At 40.1% G+C, this 23156-nt stretch overlaps 1 protein-coding gene across 1 annotated transcript in view; it reads right to left on the bottom strand.

Annotated features, from left to right (window-relative positions):
* Positions 1-3129: 3129 nt before the first annotated feature.
* The window catches only part of LOC124163307 (15-hydroxyprostaglandin dehydrogenase [NAD(+)]-like), a 35065-nt gene continuing 15038 nt past the window's right edge, over positions 3130-23156 (bottom strand). The window contains exons 2-6 of the mRNA XM_046540121.1: positions 22223-22346; positions 19421-19527; positions 17609-17782; positions 16353-16507; positions 3130-3509 (exon numbers count right to left, since the gene is read on the bottom strand). Coding sequence (XP_046396077.1) covers positions 3377-3509; positions 16353-16507; positions 17609-17782; positions 19421-19527; positions 22223-22346 — 693 coding nt within the window. The 3' untranslated portion in view covers positions 3130-3376. The remainder of the gene's footprint in view (positions 3510-16352; positions 16508-17608; positions 17783-19420; positions 19528-22222; positions 22347-23156) is intronic.

Raw genomic sequence — 23156 nt, 5'->3', positions numbered from 1 at the left:
TCCTCCCTATTCTCTTTTCCCCTTCCACTGTTCCCTCGACTGCTGCATTCAAACTCCCCTTCCCTCTCAAAACGTACCAACTCCCCTTTCTCTTTATTACAGTTCTCAATAATAGTCTTTCCTCCCCGACTCTTTCCAGCCCCTTCTCATTCCTCACTTTCTCCTCCCACTCCACTCTCTCCAGTCCCCTCCACACCTATATCTCAAAAGCGTTGAACCTATCCCTATCTTCTTCCCGATGTCCACGTTTCGCATCCATACAACACAACATTCCACACATAACATTTCACCAGTTTCTTCCTGAGCTCTAGGTCCATGCTGCTTCATAACACCTTTATCTTGATACTGAAATCTTCCTTTCCCATTGCTTCTCTTGTGTTTACATCTTCCTCACCAGTGGCGCAGCGAGGGGGGGTGGTTTTGGGGTATAAAATCCCCCCCCCAGAGCTCAGAGAAATATTTAAGTTTAATCCATTTTACTTAATTGGATTGATATTAGTAATAGAAAAGTGTAAGGATTAATAAAATATCCCGTAAAACTCACCATTTTGAACCATTTACCTTCAAATTCCGCAATTTATTAATCTTGCACCTACCGCTTACCCTGGTGAGTATTCCATGCCCCCACATACTCCGATATTAGTTGCACCTAAACCCCCCCCCCCCCCCACCAGCCTTAATTCCTAGCTGCGCCCCCATTCCTCACTACTCCAATCTTCAGTCAGCACGCTTTTCTTAGTGGGGGAGGCCCGGGTAAGACGCCTATGTTAAGGGAAAGTGTAGACAAAGAGGTACAGATATATGATCAACGGAACTTTTTCATTACTTTTCATCATGAATCTTGGTAGAAAAATCATCAATGTTAAATCTTCATTTAATTACGTTCATTCTGCATTCCTTCATTGCATAAACATTTTTTGTAGTTTTGTGTGTTGCCCTAGTGACGATACAGAAGATTGAGAATTTCATGATGTAAGCATATTTATCATCAATTGCCTGCAATTTAATGTTGATTCTGAATGTGAAAATTAAGCTGTCAAACGATATACTTCATAAAAAAATATTATTCACAATAGTCAATTTATTAAAATTTTTCAAAAATTGCAAGTTACATGAAATTGTGACTCCATTGGAGAATCACCCCGTTACATTTTTTTAGAAGCACGTTTCAGTTCTATGATCCTGATACCTGTGCAAAACTGTCAGTAGTTGAGAGAAGGCATGTGCCCGTGGACAAAGCTGTCTCCTCTGGGGGTGCCGCCACAGGGGCAAAGGATTTATATTAATTTTTTATAGGGACACCAAAGCCAAATGCATACGTGACTGCCCGGTAAATATATAGAATGTCATGAGACACGCAGTATTGTGTCAAAAATATAAAGGAAAAATTGAAGCAAAATGGTCATACTATGAATAATTATATAAGTGATGGTATTTTTAATGTGCAATATTTTCCACTTACCTTAGCGTCAGTCATTGTTCTCGTACATTTACGAATAAAACTTGCTTCAAAATTTAACAGCACTACTTTAGCCTTATTTTCTTTTGTTAGATTGAAATATTTTTTCTGCTTTTCTGGCATCGGTGAGAGTTTACGATTATGCATCTCTTTGCTCTGTTCCTTCAAAGTTCCTACAACACTCACGATGGAGTTGCCTCACCACACTTACTGAATTTGAATTTTTCGAAGAACACTTCCATCATATGTTGATATATTATACATTATTTATGTGTCGATCAAAAAGATGACTTTTTACCAAAACTTTTTACAGTATCCGATCCGTTTCCACTCTTAAGTCATTATCAAAGAAATAGGAGTGATTGACAAATAGAACACGTCGTAGGCTATCAAAAATCTGTGTATGAAAGGTCGTGCTTTGTCATTAATATTATGTTTTTGAAGTGAAAACTTCTTATGACGCGTTGAGCTTTTTTGTAGATGAGTAAAAGACATTGGACTCGCGACACCGTCACCGTTACTACATATACGTATAAATATGCATATTCTGTGTATACACAGTAAACTTGCTATGTACACAGTACTTGTGGAGGGGTAAAACCATTAGACTCGCATCACCGTCACCGTTACTACATATATGTGTAATTGTGTATATTCTGTATATACACAGCCAGGGGCGGATCCAGGATTTTATTCTGGGTGGGGCACAAGGATACCTCGCAATACAAAACGAATGCAATGATAATGGGACCGTATTAAATATCTTGCATATTTTTGAGGGTCTGGGGGGGGGGCACGTTCCCCCGTGCCCCCCCCCCCCTGGATCCGCCTATGTACACAGCATACTCGCTATATACACAATACTTGTGGAGGGGTACAAACCATTAGACTCGCATCACCGTCAGCAGTGCAGGAGAGTGTACTCGATACAAGAATAGTGAAGGTTAGTAGAATTTAACTCAATTTCTTATTATGCGTTCAATTTGAGTAGCTTATTACAATGCTGTGCCATAAAATTAATTATAAATGTGAAGTGTTTACAATTATATATTGTAAAAATATAAAAAAGGAAACACGCGGAGAAAAATATTTTGAAGTCGAAACGCGCGTACTCATATTGCGCGTTATGCACTCTTATCAGATAGGTAAAAAAATCTGAACTCGCGTGACCGTCACCTCAAAATCGTCACCGCCTCGCTGTTAACGAATGAGAGGGAAATAAAGAGAGAAAGAGTTTTGAATTTGATCGTTCCTCATGCATAAAAATATATTCTGAAGCAGAAAGGGTCGCTACGTTTAGTTATGACATTAGTTAGTCAATTTTGTTCATAGCAACAGTTATAAAAAATATTTTCTTGAATTTCGGCCTGTAACTTGGCTTTTGCGAGTTTATTATCCTAATCCAGTTAGTAGCATAGGCTTTTTGTACATTTTTTAACATCAATCAACGTCCAAAATTTTTAAAATAAAAATTTTTCAGTTCCAATGGCAGTCCCAAGACTGCCGTGTTTTTTTCTTCAATATCTCCCCTGTCGTGGTTACTTTAACATTCATAATCTTTTTCTGGAATAAAATAGTAAAAACATAATCACCTCCTTACGATATTCAACCATAATATATACAAATGCTGTCTTTCAAGTGCTTGCAGTTGTGAAAAATGAATAATGCGGTTGCTGTAAAGCCTTTAATACACATTTTTTTCATAATGTTTGAATGTAACATTTGAGCATAAACAACACTGACACTACTTTAAACGAATGATGTCCTTTGGAATAATATTACTTCAGCCTGAAAGGATAGGTATTCTAATTGGGGTTAGTCTTAATATAGAAGATGGACGAAAACACAGTTCTTTGCGCGCTTGTTTTTTTTACAATTTTAACAGTATATGGACGGCGCAGTGATAATGTCCAGAAGTTACTTCGACTTGAGCTCGGAGTAGTGCGGTATGTTCACTTCGTAGAAGGGCTCTCCGCCTTCCTGGACCACAATGACTCCGTTGTGTCCCTCACGCACCAAGTGGATGAACGCCTTGGCCACGAAGTCGACTCTGGAACGAGAGAAAGTAAACATTTTTATCGAATTTCGCCCCTCGATGTGTTAGGTGTATTCGGGTTCATTTTGACACATCAGGTTTTTTTGATAGTACACTTGCCTCCAATAATACGAATCAGACCGTAAATATGTACACATGGACTTTGATAAGTAACAAAGAAGGCGCATTCTTTAAATTTACAAGAGAATAGCGTTCATATTAGGCAAATATTCCAGTATTTAACGGGCAATTTGTTTTAGTAATAGAAACAAAACAAGAAAAGATTAAGTGCTACAGGAAAGTCAACAAGACTATTTATAAACTAATGCCGAAACAAAATTTTGTACAAGCATGCCATTTGAACATTTCATTAAATTACTATAAGAGGGTTAAAATGTATCATTGATGTTTTACACATTGCTATGTAGTCATGAAAAATATTAATAGCATTAGCTGAGGAGGCCAACGTTGGCGAAATATTGTTCAGAAACATGGATAAACGCGGAAGGAAACCCGGAAGAATCACTGCCTTCATTATTGATAGTATTTGTAAACATCATTTTGTTAATTTAATCAACAATATTTTTTACATTTAGTTATAAGAATCATTTGGTTCTTTTAGTCAGCAGTTTTCTCCGTTTCATTTACAGTTTCCAAGTTGATAGTGTAATCGAGTAATACGTGAGGAAGGAAGACATCGTGCGATAGGTCGCACTTAGGCACATGCGACCCCTTGATAGCCTCAAGACAAAAGTAATTAATAAATCACACAATTTATTGCTCATTAAAAGTAATTGCTTTATCCATTTCCGCCCAGAAAAGTTTCAGCTCGCGATTTTGAAGACATTTTGGGGTTTGGCTCCTTCTGTCGTCTTCAGTTATCCTTTTAAATACTTTGCTGATGTATTCATCACACAGTTTCCTCAAAATGACCCGCGGCCATATGGCTTCACTCGGCGGTTACGAGCCAAAATCTAATGTGATCCATTTTCTACCGGAATAAAAAGGATAAACTCTACGCGGGAAATATTTTTGTTTTTACAAATGTCATTTTAAAATTATAACAAGCAAATATAATTATGAAATGATTTAATAATTATTTAACCTAACCGTACATTCATCTTTTTAATGTCCTAATTTTTTTGCTTCTACCGACAGTAGACTTCCATGTTGACATTTGTGTTCCATACGTGGGATAATTTCTACTGGCTTCAAAATTAAATAGGGGACGGATTAGGAGAGCGAAAGCAGTACATTTGTAACGATTTGAAAACAAAATAGTGAGGAGTATTCCATCAAGAGCTCTGCTCATCTGCTCAGCAGGGAAGGGCGTATCCACAACTAGGCTATGTTGGGACGAAACTGGTTAAATGATCCCTGGACATGTAGGTAAAAAATACAATTCAAAGCGGCCAATGGGAACACATCCGAACTGGTACACTTTGCCGCCAATTTTTCCGTGTTTGTCCATATACATATACGCACACATGGACTTTAAATTGAAACGAAAACTTCTATACATGACCGGTTAGTTTGGAAACATCGAGAAAAGTAAACTTTTTCTATTTGTCTTTAATCTTGCCGTAAATATGCGTGCATTGACCTTTGATGTGTAATAAAGGAATTCTTATGGGTATTAATATGCATTTTGTTTTGTTATCTATAAGCTAAACTTTAGTCATGAAAAATACTAAGGGTGTAATCATTCATTTGAAATTCTGAGTGTAAATAAAATTTTTTGCATATTTTTCCTCCAGGTGTGAAAAATGTGTTGATAAAGCAGGGTGATGCATCGTAAGAGAGGCAGAAAGAGGATGCAGGATTAGTTAGTTCAATGGAGAGCGAAGGAAATCGATTTCGGTGACGCTCCATTGTACCTTGAATGATCCATCTACATTATACCCCGCAAGCCACCTAAAAGGCGGATGGCAGGGAGAGTCAGGGCACTAGCCGTTTACACATAAAAAGGAAGTTCTCTAAGGAAATTACGTCTGGCATTTTTTAAAGTCCTTTATGGTTCGGGGGAAGAACGAAATCCCATATCTATCCGTTCGACAAAACATCTCTCTTAATTTATCACTTCTATCGGACCTGGAAATATAGTGGGTCTCTAACTGACTATTATGTTCTCCATGTCGCCCTTAAAGATATCCTTTCTCAATTGCTCAAGTAATGCGCGCAGCCTCCGAGTCTCAAGCGGCTCCCAGCCTAATTCGCTTAATATCTGCGTAATTCTGTCTGTACGTGTACGCCCCTAGCAGTTTTCGACGAATCGCGCAGCCTTCCTTTGTATTTTGTTCAGTTCGCGGATTGAGTCTATCTGCAGCAGATTCCATACGCTCACTGCATATTGAAGGTTCGGTCGGACGAGAGTGAAATAGAACCTTTCTTTTACTTTCTCATCCGAAAATCTTCCCACAATACGCTTTACGAATCCTAATTTCTTCAGGGCAATGCCGAAAATATTTCTTATATAGATTGCTCTTGATTCCTCACATGGATATCCATATGCATTGAAGCGTGAAATATTTTGGTGTTTCCATATTAATAATAATCATTATTTTATTATGATGATTTATATTTCATCTTAAATAAATACAATTATCATTTACACAATGATTTTTTCTGGAATATATATGCCCCTGCGGACAGTGTCTCCATTTGCGGTCACTGACTAAATCATCAAAGATAGTTCATACATAAATAAAAATATAGAATGAGTCAGTTAGTATTACAATCACATGAATGCTATCATTGGTGCTGGATAAATTAGTTAATAACCGATGGTTTGAAAGGAATAATAAAAGCAAAGCTATAATGTAAATAAGTTTAAGGACTTGTGTTTTAGCTAACAGAGAATTTGAAGTATTTTTTAACATAAATACATTTGTCTGTGATCAGCAGCAATGATTTTATTATATACATTAGCATTGAATTACATGCAAGATAATTATATTATCGTTTCATAAAAACACCTTGGAACCTATTCTGCAACAGTTAATTATTACTTTTATGTTTATTGACTACCTCTATGCACAGAATAAATTTTTATCGACAAAAAGTAGAAATATTTTTGTTTTTAAAAATATCATTTTAAAATTATAATGAGCACTTATAATCAAACCTAATCGTGCATTGATCTTGTCCCCTCCCAACCATAAACGATGCATCGTCAGAAGTTCTGAGCACGCTATTTTGACGCGCAAGAGAGATGGGTGGGATTTGAATTTAAGCGTATATTATTTATTTACTTTCATACTTCTTGGTGTTATCTTAGGGCGAGAGGCACACTTTTCCACCCTAATTACACACGCAGTTGCTTCGTTACCATAATTAATCAATCGGCTAAAATGAAAGTGTGTGTCAATCGTTAAAACAGCTCAAGGAGACGAGGAAAGGGGGTCGCATGTGTATAAGGGCTGCCCCTTCCTACGATGAGGAAAATGAAGGGAATTAAAGCACCCTACTGATCTGATTTAATTTGATGAATCGTGCGGTGGGAAATGCTCTCGGCATGCAGTGATTCTTCGGCGTACATATTTTTCAGCATAAGTTTAAAAAGTTCAACCGATTCAGGCGTGATATAGTGAAAGTTCGACGTATTGAAATGAAAGGTTTACTTTTCCACAGTAATTTGATGCGTATTCCTTCCTTCCACCTGTAACGTCCATGATGTTTGACGTGATTGATTATGTATTGATGTTTGAATTGTATTTTTATTTGTATGCGTATTTGTGTTTACATCGGTGTTTTGGAGTTGAGAGGGCGCTATGGTGATGGGGAGTAAACAGGGGATTGTTAGAGAGAGAGAGAGAGCCATTTGGGATGGAGAGGATGAAATAAAGCTCTAAAGATTATAAGTGATTATTATTGTCTGAGAAGAAAAAAAAGGTTGCGACATCACATACCTCTTCTGGGTTTTCCCGTACCTCTTTAGTTGTATGTTTTGTCTCTGCCTCGACACTGCAAGTCTGTTTCCCACCCTTTCGTCAAACTTGTCAAATCCTCCCCCACTTCTTCCTCAAAGGTATAAATGTGATGTTCTCATGTACTAAAATGCTTCAGTTATTGCCAATGTGAGCCGGAACGTGTAGTACTCATTAAATCATATTGTAAAAGCACAACTACCTTTTATTTCAATAAATTAAATTAGAAAATTGCATGGAGTATCCTTGTTTCAAATTCTTTAGCCTGAATTTTCATTGATTTTGACTCACCTGATATAATCTTGAATTTTTTAAGCACTATAAATAAGCCTGTATACTCGTAATGGACAGATAAAGGCAAGCCAGATTGGTCGAAATCGCACAAGAACCGAATTCGACGAGTATTCTTCAAGTTTCCTGACTGACCTAAAGAGGCCTGGCAACATAAAGGCCATTTTTGCGATTAAAAAGTGGACAATACGAATATTTTTATTTATTATATCCATCATCAGAGGGATCACGCACGTGATAAGTGACGAAAATATCAAACAAATGATGAGAGGCGAGAAAAAATAAATGGAGAAGATAAAAATAAGCTTTTAAGTATCTTTTTTGATAAGATGGAATAATGCGTAATCCCTCTAATTCCCTGAGAGGAAAACCATTTTCGATCAAAGGTGCCATTTAAAAATCGATAAGAGTCATGAGGTCGCTGAGTATGTAGGTGTTCGTGGCTAAACCAATGTTTAGAGTAGAGTTGTGCTAATGCTCATGTGCTAATGAAAGGACCTTCCCCCCTCCCGAAATGAGGGCCAGTCACTTTAAGGATCTGAAGATCTATCTGAAAAAATACAACTAGTGAAATTTCTAACAAGAATGGATTATAATGCAACCCTATAGTCGTAACTCTGTTTTGCTCTCGTATTAATTTCAAATCATTGCGTTTGCTGGCAGCTACTGAGCTGCCGCAGACGAAGGCTTATAAGATTTCAGGCAAAATGCACTTCATCAGGTCAGATCAGTCGACTGCAAGTAGTGGGGAAATAAATTTCGTAATAATGCTTTATACATATTCTCAGAAAACGTTAATAATGATGGGCACTATGCAGAGTATTTACTATTTTAAATATTAAATTGTAAGTTACTATATAAACATACAAAATATGCTCGCAAATAATCATCGTGCGAATACTTCGCATGTAGACGCGTGTGACACAAGTAGTCGCGTGGCGTATAACAGATGCCAGAAATAATTTTTTTTTTTTTAATTTTAATATGGCAGTGTATGAAAGATAATAACGTAACTGTGACTATTTCAATGTCATAAAACAATGAGAAACACATAATGACAGTGCTATCAATGGGAAGTTGAAGTAAAAAGAGAATAGAACGCAGTCTGGCGTCAATTTGACTCTAACGGAGGGTTGAATCCAAATCATTGCTCTGGAACCCTATCTAATAGCCGCTGTCTAAGGCTTATGATAGGAATTCAAGGAAGATGATAAGGTCAAGTAGAGCGATTGCAACTGCATAGTAGGTAACTTCCTGGGAGTTGTTTTCAGCCAACTCTGTCGTCTGAGTTGATTGGGCCACGTCGGGTGCTCTTCTTCGTTAAAGCCCTTGGCCCATTAAGACTCCTAATCTCTACTCAAGGTCAAGGGCCCGTTTGCTGTTACGAGAGGATGTGGTATATACGCCTCTTTCTCCCGCTTCCCGCCAATTCCCATGCTCCTGCCACGAGCGCCTCCACGTGGCCAAATCGGCAGATCAGCACGTGTGTGCATCGCATGGAAGTCCATGGTAATGGCGCGCCACTTAAAAAGAGTTAGCGCTATTAGATCGCGAATGAGTACTTCGTAACCCCTTCAAACCTTGTCGAGCGGAATCGAAGGTCATCTGCCAGGTTCGTAGACAATGGGGAGGGGTAACATCGGGGGCTTCACCACCCCCCCCCCCCTCATGAATATCATCCCGCCCGCAATACATTCGCTGTGGAGACCATTATCCCAGGGGCAGGGGCGCAGCTAAGAATTAAGGCTAGGGGGGGTTTTAGGCACAACTAATACACTTCGGAGATTGGGGGTGCTGCATACCCGCCAGAGTAAGCAGGAGTTACGGTGGCCTTTCTCCAGAAAATTTTTAAGATTAATGGTTCAAAATTGCGAGTTTTACGGCTTTGTGAGGGATATTTGATTAATCCTAACACTATTCTATAAGCAATACTGATCCAGTTAAGTAAAATGGATTAAACTTAAAAATTTCTCTGACCTCTGGGGGGGGGGGGTTTATCACCCAAACCCCCCCCCCCCCTCGCTGCGCCACTGCCCAGGGGCACCCACATGTCTCCTGAAACTAGATTTTTCGACACCGTTACATTTCATAATGTCTGCCAGCGAATCACGCTGAAGATGAAAAGGATACAATTCAATCTCCTTTCCCAAATAGTTGAGTTTGGTCGATAAGGGGGCGTCCATTAATTACGCGAGGTGAATTTGGCGATTTTTGGGTCCCCCCGCCCCCTCAGTGAGATTTGGCTCGACCCCCTGCCTCTAATCTCACGTGACATTCTTAGAAATGCGTATTTTCAGTGTAGATAAGTTATACTATTCTTGATAGCGTTGGATTTATTAAAATAGAGATTTGTTTAATTATTTTTATTTGAGAGAAGTTAAGGTTTAAGATTACTAAAATCGTAATTTTTCACTTTTTCTTGCGGAAATAATTACGTGTTACTAGCCAGGACCCCTCCTCTCCCCCTCTTGAAATTGGTTGAGAATCGCCTTGACTCCCTTGACGCCTCGCGATATCAATGGATGTCCCCTAACCTGTATACTTTCTGTCAGAGCATGATCTTCTATATAGCATGTGTATTTTTAAATTTCACGGTGTAAGTGCAAATGTATTTCAGTTTATTTTGTTACCCTTAGCTCCAATCAGCTCATTACCTCGTTGGCAATCCTCGACTGTAATCCTCGACTGCCAATCCAAAGGTCGCGGGATCGAGTCCCGCCTGGATAGCTTGCCCCAATCCAGGGCAAACGTCTTTGTGATCATTTTTCTGGACAGTATGAATTTAATTGTGCCTGAAATTCTCTTTACACGGGGAGGTGAAATTGAATAAATAAAAAAGAATCACCAATTTGTTTGCTGCATGCATAATGTCAACGTTTTATTTCTCCAAAGGATTGTTTCTCTTCTCCTCGAGCAAATAAAATATTTCTCACCTATCTCCCCACCCCTTTTGCCCGAAATTCTTCCCTTTAAAATGGTTTTAAGCTTTCATCCACTTAGTATTCCCTCCAATTACCCGCCAGGTTTTTTTTCTCTCCTCGCTCTCCATGTGTTTAATAGACCGTTGTCACTTCTCATCAGCTTCGACTACTTAACCTACTACATTCTCCTCACAACCCATCTCTCACTGTATCGCTTGCACACATTAAGACTCGGAGGCTACGCGCTAGGCTTAGATTGCTTGAACAATTGAGAATGGATATCTTTAAGATCGACACAGTGAACATAATATTAGAGACACACTATATTTCCAGATCAGATAGAAGCGATAAATTAAGAGAGACGTTTTGCCGAAAGTATAGATATGGGAATTCGTTTTTTCCCCGATAGAGCACTTCCCTTATATGTGTGAACGGCTGGTGTCCTAACACCCCCTGCCACACGCCTTTTAGGCGGCTTGCGTGGTATTATGTAGTTGTAGATTAACGCAACGGTTCTCACATTAGCATTTTAAACCCAGATTTCTTTGCGGGAAAAACTATATGAAGATTTAAATTCTTTTAACTTGTGCATTTTCAAGTAAATCGTAATTATCATTTCAGCTACATCTTTGCCCATTTCATTTTCCTGCACAAAATAACTTGTAGTTCATGTGCATCCTTAATGAATTGGATAATTCACACTTTAACAACGGATCTTCAACATTGATGCTGCTTGTATAAGCGACGGTGCCTATTCATTGATGCCTTCTTTGCTGATGCAATTCTCCTTCTGACATCCTCTTTGCCGTTCCGCTTTTTATAAGTAAAATATGACATCAATTATTTGATTTAAATATAAAAAAGACGAATGAAGAGATGCATCTCTTATCATTGTGTTTGAAAATTCGACAGAACGAGTCGTAGTATAACCATCTATTGCTTTTAACTCCCACAATACAGTAATTTAATAAATAGAATTGAAATTGTACATCAGTATATGATATAACGTCAAAAATGTTTTGCATACGCTGATTTTATTTATTCTGGCAAATTAATTTATTACTTACTTGTATGGAACTGCAAATATTATTGTAAGTACTATGAATTAGTATGGAGTTCTATTTTGTGTCATTATTATGTGCATGTATTCATGACGAATGAGAATTTTGACATCGATTGTGTTATTATTATTTTATTTTACTATGGAAACTACTACTACTACTACTTTAATACTTTGGGACTATGTTGTAGAACTTAAATGAATATATCTAGCTATCAATATATCTAGACAATACCGTGGCGTAGTAGATAAATGTTTTTTTTCGCATTGCATATTCGTTTCTAAAGTCCTTCTTATGTAAAAGGTTTAGGGGATGGATAGAGTCATTTGAGTTTCGAGAGTTCACTCTTGCTGCTCCAACGATACGAAGCGCTTTATTCCTGACGGCGAGGGAAGCCGAGTAAAGAAATGCGGTCGTTCACTTGACAGCAATATCACCCGCCCGTCTGCTCCCAGACGTGGGAGGGGTCCGGGCCGTTATAAATGCCCCTCGTGGCCTTGTCGTCTGGACGCTCATTTTCACAATAAAGTTAACTCTTGATAAAGAATAAGAATTTTTGAAATTTCATTCACAAAACTGACTTTTTTGTGTAAACGGGATTTTATTTGGGATCTTATCGGCATTTTCAGGTGGAATTATCTCCTATTTTAGGAAAAAAATAAAATAATTCTCAACTGAAAAATGGGGGCTTTAGGAATGGGTTCTATTTGAGATATTATCATTCTGCGAGGGGTTTAGAAAAATGAAAATTCGTTGGCCCCGCGAGTGGGTGCTCCAGGCGAAGAACTCCGTGACGAACGCGGCACACAAAGTGATTAGCTCGGTTTAACCGCCTAGCTGCCGAGCAGGGCTATCTCGTCCGCCAGACGCGAGAGCAGTAATCTTTCGACGCCCGTATGCCGCGTAACATCTCCCTAATGTCATGTGAAAACAATGGAAGATGGAAGAGCGAGGCTACGATTTGTTCCGCGGAGTGTTTTCGGTGTTTTTATTTATCTTTCGTGTTTATCGCTCAGTTCCGTGAGTCCATACGAAAGTGTGCGTCCGCATTGAAGTACCTACTCTCGGCCCCCACAAAGCGTCTCATTTGTTTGCGTATTCACTCAAGACGGAGTCCTTGACGATATTTCTCGTTCGTCCCATTGTCAGTCACTCTCGTCTCAATACGTGGAAGACTCTTCCTCCACGCACCTCTCTCTCCCAATAGGCATGAACTTTCATATGTAGCCGTCGTGTGGGCGCGTCTTAAGTATTAATCAAAAACTACTTCGAGCGATCAGAAATCGTTACACAGCTTGTAACGAATTGCTGTGGGAGCCGCTAGAGACTCTAAAGAATAAACACCTTTCATAGCGACACGAAGATCATCATCGTACAACCTCACTACATTTTAGGGTTCTACAGAAACGATAAAATGAGATATTTTGCCGAATTGATAGATGTAGAAATTCTTTTTCCCCTGTATAATAAAGGAATGAAATACTTTTTTATAAAGGGCTTTAAGTTGTGGGACTCAGTGAGGGGTGTAGCCAGTACGATTTGTTGGGGGGGGGGGGGGGCACGACCCGGGGGACCAGTGAGGTGGAACTCCCTCTGGAGGAAAATATGAACATTTTTATCTCTAGAAATCACGTTATATGCTATTTTGGCACTTATAATTACTCAATTGATGGGTCGTCGAGAAGATTTTTTGCTAAAACATATTGGTGGGGTAGAATAAATTTGTTTTATAGGTTAATGTTTTTCCGTCAAAAATAATTGGTTTATGAGTGGAACGTGCCCCTCCTCCCCCCTCCCCCCCGCCGCTGGACACACTACGCGCAACTCCTTTTATTTGTAAACGGTGGGAGCACTAACACCCCTCGCCACGCGCCAATGGAGGTGGCTGGCGGGGTATTTCGTAAATTTAGAAGACATCTGCGATAATCTCATTCATTTTTGGTGAATATGGTGTTGGCTACTTTTATAAATACTCGTCACGCTCCTGCGATACCAAGCGCTTCATTCCCCAGGGCGAGGGACGCTGACCAGTAAGGAACTGCGGTCCTTCACTTGACAGCAATATTGCCGTTCGCATGCTGCCAGCCGTGGGACGAGTCTCCGTTGTAAATGTCTCTCGTGGCGTCGCGTCGCCGTTCATTTTTTTTGCCCACCGCCGTCTCCATATTCGCCTCCCTCGCGTGCAACTCCTCGGAGAGCGAGACCCACCACCCAGACGACCTTCACCGAGACCAAGTGTCGCCCTGGCTGGCGGCCCGCCAATTCCGACCAATTGCGGCGAATTTCGGCGGCCCGCGTTGCTGCTCTCGGCGACAACGTGCTGACGCGCACGTGCTTTACCAATGGGCGCGCGTGGCGGAAGCTCCCTTCCCGCGCAAAAACTTCGATTTTGGAGCGGGCCTTGGAGCGAGGGGCAATACCGCGAACAGTATAATTTATTAGGCACTCGATTAAAAGGAGGAGCTGTGGTTTCTGCACAACAGAAAACAAATAGATGTGGAGTAGAATTTAGAAGGTCAAGTGGAGGGAAAGGAAGAGAAGCAATGAAGTGTTAGATATGATGAAAAGGGGAGAGATTGGTTGATTAAATGAAATAACTATGGAGCGGAAGTCGTCATGAGCACTTAGACCTAAGTGGTCCATTGCGCTATCCACCAATGATTCCGTAGAGGCCAATACCCTTACTAAAGGATACAGGTCTACAGGTAAATCTCTTATCTCCATGGGCTCCAAAAATGGTGATACCAGGTTTCTATTACGAGTCGTCACAATGGCTGGGCACTCACATAGCAGATGGGAGGTTGTTTCCTCCTCTTCCTCACACCATCTGCATCTAGCCGGGTCAGTGATTACCAGGAGATGCAAATGTCTGTTCATATGGTACAGCGTCCAGTGAGATGGCCTACTTCCTCCCTAAGTTTTTCATAAGATGAAGTATTCTTGCGAGGGCAAGGAGAGGAAACTTGTACGGGGAGATATGGCGGAGAAACAATGGTTTGAATGGTGGGAGAGGGATGTTGAAAACAGTGTGAGCTGGCAGAATATTGGGTAAGCGGAGAGGAAAAATATGATTTACGCCGAGAAAGAATGAAAGCGAAAGAGCCTCATTATGAATCGAAGATGGAAGTTCCATTTGGAGTGAGAAGAAAAGCCAGGGTCAGTCGCTAAACTCTCATTGTATGCTTATCTCAACCGACGGTTTAATCAAATAAAATAATAGCATAAAATATGACCTGTTGCCATTATTCCGCTGTAGCTGACCTCCTCTAGACTTAGTGGTGTGTTCAGTTTACACACAAGGTTTTTCGCTCCTCGAGGACTCTGCAAAATGATATCCCTCATGAGCTATTCCTTTTTCTTTCGGCATCCATTCCAATATATTTTGCAAGGACCATTTGGGATTATCGAGGGATGTGTACAGACAGTGACTCCACTAAGTGCGGTCGCATTGATGATATATTTAAGTCTTTTATTACAGTACAGTGAAAAGCGGTGTTGTTTCCGACGGGAGGCAAACATTGGCTAAGTCCTACCGTATTCGTTCCCCTTATCTCCATATAAGTTCGCGCGGATAGTCAACAACGTGGTTATGGCGATATTTGGGTAATCTACGAATGATCACGACACCGAAACGAAATTTCCCTCGCCATACAGTGAGCCATCAGAATTCCACGATTATTAAAGACACCTAATTAAACCTTGAGCCTCACATCTCCGACACAGGCTGTCGAAGTCGAGCAACGGCAGACATGTGACGAGGTTGGTATCTCGCTTGTTAAATCAGTGATACCAGTGTTTACCTCCGTGGAGATGACATTTTTGTTAGTACGAACGGCCGTCGCTGACCAAGTCCGCTAATCCTCGGTTTTAACCGAAAAGGTACCATGACGTATGTGTGTACATGTAATCGCGAAGTGGAACATTTAATGTTCCTGCTGACAATTTTTGTGCGTCTATCGTAAAAGCATATTTTTGGGAGCCTGTTACTAAAATTATTCTACCCACTAAGGAAGATTTTCATGGAGCATTTTGCGTTAGCCTGTCCCCCAGGCATAAATTTAACTATCCTCTTCAATTCACAATAAGACCTACGCCATTTCATTCTATCTAAAAATCCTATTCTCTTCCTTTCCCTCCCTCTCTAACACTGTTTATAACATCCCCTCTCCGCTCTGTACTCGCTCCATCAAAACTCTTTATCTCTTCGATGTCTCCCCGTATAAGTTACCGGCGCATCTCAAGAAGCTTCCATTCCTCACCCACCATGTCTAGCACTTTGTCGTTCCTCTTTCTATGCAACTACTTCATCTTATACATTCTTCTCTACACCCACATCTCCAAGGATTCTGAACACGACTCCTAATCCAAGCATATTCCTAGTTACGCCACTTTTCCTGAAGAATTAAGTGATGTGTCCTAAGTTGCTGTGAATACAATGAGGGTAGTTGACGTCTTTTTTTCGAGGTCAGTGTCCTCGCAGTAATCTCACGGCACAGAATTATCATCCCACTCATAACGTCCGTCTTTCAATTAATTCGGTTGGACCATGTGTTGCGGTGATAACAGACAAGCGTTTTATCCAATTCGGAGGTGTCGATTAGTATTTGCGCGGCAATGTGTACACATGTATGTATGTGGATAATCGTCGTTTTCACTCACGGCTGTTTGGGCAGTGCGTTCAGCTCAGCAGCGCAATGGTCTCCCATGTTATTGGACATCTGTCTGCCTCCCGCGCCGGAGATAAGGTCCGTGTCTGTCACGCCAGGGCAGATGGTGACCACTCTCACGCCCGTGTTGTTGTAGTGGAATGGTTCCTGGAAAGAGAAAAGTGCGCGAAAAATTGTAATCTGAGACCAACTTAAAACGAGAAGAAGATGGCGAAATTTTGCTGAGCCGTATGAATTTTGGTATCATTATATCAGAAAACGTTTTTATGGTGGTCCACAGATATTTTTTAAAAACATTTTCGGCAAAATATGTCATACTTAAGGCGAAACTTTGTTATTTTTCTTTGTAATTGACATTTTTCGAGTCCTGTGTCGGTTATAAAAACCTGTGGACTGCACAAACGTTTTTCTGCGATTATGTTACCTTTAATCAGAGACACATAATCCGAGGAAAGAAACAGGCCTTGTCAAAGGCGCTGCATGTTAAAATACATAAACAAATACTTTTTTAATAGCTGGTTAAAAAGAACTTACAGAGAATTAATGCGTCGTACCTCAAACATCTTGTGCCAAATCTTTTCCTTGTATTGACTCAGCTGTTCATCGATAGTCACGAAAAGTCAGACAAACTACTAATATTGATATGTGTATATAACATCAAAAAAATGTTTTCTCTATCTTATTTAGTAAATTGCATATTACTTTGTCTTTTTCCTACATGATTATCTATCTGCATTGCATCCAGAAAGATCGATCATGCTGAAACCAGCTCGCGCTCCTTATTCATTCCGTTTTTGTATCTAGTGAATCGAAAAGAAAGTTTGACGTTTTTTCTAGATTTTAAAAAAGATTTGGGTTCGGTACCTCACAAAAAAGGTTTTTTACAAATTACAGTTATTCGGGTTAAACGAGAGAGTTGAAAACTTGGTGCAGGACTTTCTGAGTGATCGTATACAAAAAGTAGTCAAAAGTAATAGGTTATTAATTGGCTATCAATATAAAAGGCTATCAATTGGTGAACCTTTATGATTTAAGGGCGGGTTACGCTGTACCATCAAGAGAGTATGTCCAGCACTTCGCGATCTTTAGAGATCTCGAACGTTGGACCGAAATTTCAAAATCGACTTGATTCCTTAGTCCTCAAATCTGTTATGCAACACTGCTCTTTTTTGCTGAGACCACTGCTAAGGTGTTGAAGACTTTTTAAGCAGTGGTGATCGTGGCAATAAGGAATGTGGTGTTACTCACGGCGTAGGATCTGCTGAGTCCGATGACGGCGTGCTTGGTGGCCGCGTAGACGGGACAGCCGGCGAACTGCCTGAGGCCCAGGATGGAGGCGATGTTCACCACGAGACCTCCGTTGCCTCCCTGGTCTTTGCCCATGTGCTGCATGGCCAGGATGGTACCCCTGCACACGGCCGTCTAGCAATGGTGATGACCAACATGCATTACTACAAGTACCTACAATAATCCACACTTTGCCCCAATCAAACGTCACTCCCAGTCACTATTCTACACATTCCGTAACTATGTATGCAAGGAATTCAAATGACCTTAAAAGTATTTTTTAAATACTATTAAATTACATTTTTTTTAATTTCACAAAGGTTGTGTTAACAATTTGCCTCATCATGTGGTGGCGAAACTGGTCGGTCAAATAAAATCCGGAGATCCAAGCGTGATGGAGTGGAATTTTTCCATGTTGAAATAAATAAACACTTGCAATTTCCCACGATTATAAAATTTACATTCCGACCCAAGTTTCGATGTTAGTTTCATTGACTGCCTCCCGAAACAATACCAACGAACACAACCAGAAATGAAGACCGCCAGGAGGATGTTTGAATGTTTCTTTGGAAAAATATATTAACCCCCAAAAAAAACCTGCATTTCCCTTTGATTCCTTACTTATTAACCTCCACCATCTCTTTCTCCGTTTTTCCCAGTAATCATCGTCCCCTCTTTTACTCTCCTCCGTTCTATTCTGTTCACTTCTATTTCAGGCTTTCCCATCTCCTTCCCATCCTCTAACTCCTCTTACTTTCCCCCACACCGGTTAAAAATTGTATAAATTGAATGCACCATGCACCATTTTGTACTTAATGATGATGTAGTAACATGGAAACCTAGGTCGAAATAATAATTTCATAATTGTGGCTATTTGCAACTGTTTATTTCAACATGGTCGGTCAAAGTTACCCCCGTTAAGTCAGCAAAGTTTTTCATTTCAACTATACACATTTGTTGACCAGGTGAATATTTGAGGTGAAGGACCACGTGGCGTTAGCGGACATACACCGCCATTAATCTTGAGGGCGAGAAGCACGTGCTTATTTTTCTTCGCATTCCTCATTACTACAGTGTAGATAACCATTTGAAAATGATATGCATAATAGTTTTGTTATTTTGAATTTGACAGAAACTTTTGGTAACAGTTTTGATTCTTTGATTTTGTATACATTGAAATTTGTGCATACTTAACTCCCTCAGCCTCCATGAATATTTAACTTAACGCGTTGCGTACCGGGGTACATATTTTCATGCAGGGGAACGACGTACCTGGCTAGAGGTGTTGAGATTGAAAATGTGTGTCAATTTGGGCGAACCGCCTTTGGTGTAAACATGGTTAAAAAGCTGATATTTAAAATATAACTTGACCAATTCAAACATTACGATACGTCTGTTTATAATAAGGAACGAGCAACAACTGATAAAGTATTACCAAATACCTTTAATTTGAAATTGTTAAAGTTCACGCGCCTGAACGACGAGAATTTTTGTCACCCGTCCGGAACACTCGGGAATAAATGACGAGAACTCTCGCCATCCGTAAGCAACGTGTTAAGCAGCAAAAACGATGGATTAAATATTGATTATTAACTCTTCGAAGCAACTTACAATTAGTGGGAATTGGCGTTGAGGATGTCGTCGCCATTATTTTAGTCGTCAACGAAGCGCTCTAAAGTGAGGGACCCTTATTTTGAACTCATATCTGAGAGACCTTGGAGCCTCTCGTCCCCCGAACATTTACATTCGCAGGCATGTACATATATCACTCACCACGTTAATTGCTATTTCCTTCTCCCACAGACCGTCGTTCATCACGCCGGCGTTGTTGACCACAATGTCTAGACCCTTGAACTTCTCCATCGCTTGCTTGAAGGCCCCTGCGGCAAAGAACAGACCGTTACTATTGGGGAGGCATCCCTCTTTTTGCAACCCTCATTACTGCACTGAATTCTCAACGACCCTCTTCCGCTGCTTGCGAGTCATTTGTTTCCCTTCGAGGGTTGGTACTCGTCAGGGCTGGACGCTGCTGCTGTGGGTCTGAAGAAAGATGCGTGACCAAGAGGAAGGCTACGACGAGTGAGTACCACTTCTTATTAAAATAAATAATAGATCGTAGTACTTTTCCACAAATTTTTTTACTGCGTACAACGCTTTTCGGCTCACTGAGCCATCATCTGGTACAAGACACTGCAAAACATTTGAAAATCACCTTTATACCCTTGAGAAATGGGTTTGGGGAGGATTTAACATCTTTGAAGAAGGGGGTGGGAACAGGCGTACAGAGTGGAGAGAGTGGGAAAAGATACAACTAAGGGATGTGGGGAACCCACGTTGGAAGGAGGACTCTAGTCATAACTGTAGAATAACGACACGTGGGAAGAACCTCAGAAAATGGGGGGGGGGGTGGAGAAGAGAAAAAAAGAGGGTGGTAGGGTAAAAAGAGAGGCCTCATGAGTAGCGAAGCAGGAAAAGAGGCGGGGGTGATGGCTCTGTGAGCCGAAACGCGTTGTACGCAGTAAAAACATTTGTAGAAAAGTGTTACTATCTTTTATTTATTTAAATTCCACCAATTGAAATCTGAATCTGTTGAACCACTGCTTATGTTGAAAAAGGTCCTCTCTTGTGGGTAAACATTTCTGGGGATCCTCACCGGGTTAACTTCTCTATTAGAGCCAACCTTTCGAGCTGTGACTCGGGGCTCATCCTCAGGGTCTCTGAAAGTCGTTTTAGCAATCGTTTCGAGCTCTGACGCGGGGCTCGTAACATTAGCTAAAATGTGGAATTTAACCTGGTGAGAATCCCGAGAAAAATTTACCCACGTCATTCGCCGGGAAGGCACCAAATTTTATTTCAAGGTTTTCTCGGATATCCAGATTGTGAGATTGATTATGCATTTACTCTGAGGTGCGCAGTGCTCAAACACATCACCTTATTTTTCCAATATAAGGTGTAGTAAATAAAGAGCTGGCGCTTTGTTTTATGAAGTTTTTCTCGGGGTTTCAGCCAGATGAAAACGTCCATTTTCTTTAACTTATCGAGGTCCTAAGAGTTTCACGTCGCGAGGGAATGATGCTGGTGCCATGACCGTGGCCTGCATTTATTCTTGCACATACACCAGTTGTGGTCTCTTTTCATTGAGCGGGGCCGATTTTCATCCTCCAATGACTTTGTAATTTTAAGCGATGGACTACTGCGATACAGACCACAGTCATGGCACCAGATTCATTCCCTGATGACGTGGAACTCTTTGGACCTCGAAACGTTTGAAATAATGGACACTCTCACCCGTATGAATACCCGGAAACCCTTATTCAGTCCAGTTATTCGCCGAGAAAGCACCGGATCGTTGTGCACCATTCCTTATATTAGAGAACATGGTGATGGGGTCGAGCATTACGAAGTAAATGTGGAGTATATCTCACTACGATTATTATTGGTGATTCAGCACACAGGACGGAACCCGTGACCGAATATTTATGAAAATTCTATTTCATTTTAACAAACATTGGAATCAATTCCAATGATATCGCAATTTCAATTTCGTTTATATTTTACGTAGAGTTTGGGTAGAGTTTCAATGGTGAGAAAGTTTGTCACAACGAATCGCTTGTTTTACGAATTTAAGTCAATTTAAGCCCTAGTATTGAATTTCATCTTAAGAATGCACTTATCCATTAATTAAAGCTTAAACCGTTTGCTTAATCATTTAATTATTGCCTTAAAATATGCAGTAAATGGTAATTACTCCATTATGGGAGGCTCGGATGTGGTTCGAATTTTCCTCGTTTCGAATGATTCTCGTCCTTCCCGGCGAAAGTGGCGCCGCTCAATTCGTAGCGATACTTTTAAATTTGACTGCATATGGCTAAAAGATCACTCTCTACAAGAGTATTCTCGTGAAGCGACGTAACGTGCATATCAAAGGATTATAATAATATTTTGCTCGATTTTATGGTTTTGCTACAAATTGTCGTACAATCTCACTCGCGTAAATATTGACATTTTTAACTATACTTTTATTATCTAGGAATAAAGCTGAAATTTCATGATCTTATCGAAAAAAGTCTGTCATGAGCCTGAAGTGGAATTTCATGGTTTAATGTGATTATGAATTTATCACTAGCGTGAGGACTAGTAATGAGAAAATTCCGGGAAATACAGTTTTACACCATGTATTCTATAAGTCGTCAAGTGAAAAGATGACTCAAAGGGCTCGGATATAATTTTATGCCATGGGAAAATACAAAAAATACATTTTTTCAAAATATTTTGTTTTAGAAAAACTATATATTTTAAACTTCGGTGATTGCTACGGCTTATTCAAAATTATTGACGAATGTCTGAAACTGCTATTCCTTTTATATTTTATCAATCGATCTTTATCTCGAAAAGTGATACTTTGACAATTTTTGACACTTAAGTAATACGTAAAACTTTCCAAAAATAACATCCTCATTTTCAAAAATATTTGTCGTGAAAAAACTGAGCACTCCTGAAATTTGGAGATTTCAAAAGTAATTCTGCTGGTTATGGTTATGGAAAATATTGGTGTAATAAATGTTAAGATATTACCCTCGAGCTGTTCTTTGCTGGTAACATCTCCCTTGAGAAAGAACACATGGTCCTCTCCGAATTCTTCGCCGAACTCCTTCTGGCACTTGTCTCCCTCCGTCTCGTTGATGTCAAAGATGAACACCTGCAGAGAAAGAGAAGGAAAGGGCGCATCCCAATCGGCATCAATTGAGAAATAAAGCAGGGAAGAACAAATCGGGTAGTTTCCTTCACCAGAGGAAACGAAAGGCATTGATTGCGATTCGTTACCCACCGTTAGTGTATTCATAATATATAAAGTATTTGGTTTTAGAAATACCGGTTTAGACGAATGGCAATGGTCAATTTTAACCTCATTTGAAAAAGGCTAGATAGGCGCCCATGCTATGCCACTCCACGTGACGTCACAGGGACCTACTTTCTATACGAGTGGATAGGAGTTTTACATGTTCTGAGATTACCAATGCATGCATGAGACACGGAGCTCAGGGAAACATGTCTTATAATAATAATCACCTATTAAAACTGCCTATGGTAGGAAAGTTTCCGTCGCTTGGTAGGGTATTAATAATCCTTATTTAAGCCAAGCGCTACCCACTAGCTGGGTACTTTGCTACCTGCTAGCAGCCTGCATCGTAGCGGCTCTCAAAGCATCGCCCCAAGGTCACCTCACACGACGGCAGCGGGAACTAGAAATACGTCACACGGACTTTTCCCATCATTCATACTTAGCCGTCGCGTTTTCGCGCGCTTGAAATTTTTCACTTTTCATTTGATCGTGAAAAATAGTTATCGTCATTTAAAAATCTAAGAGCGTGACATGCGTACTGCAGGAGTAAAAATCTTTCGGTTTAGGCAATAAAAAAATAATAGGAAACCACCCTATTGTGCCCGTATATCAAATATCGTATCCTCACTACAGTCAAAGAAATATTTTTTGAGCGCCTACGGCCTA

Source organism: Ischnura elegans, chromosome 8, assembly GCF_921293095.1.
Source record: "Ischnura elegans chromosome 8, ioIscEleg1.1, whole genome shotgun sequence".
Taxonomy (NCBI): domain Eukaryota; kingdom Metazoa; phylum Arthropoda; class Insecta; order Odonata; family Coenagrionidae; genus Ischnura; species Ischnura elegans.
This window is presented reverse-complemented; position numbering and strand designations above follow the sequence as displayed.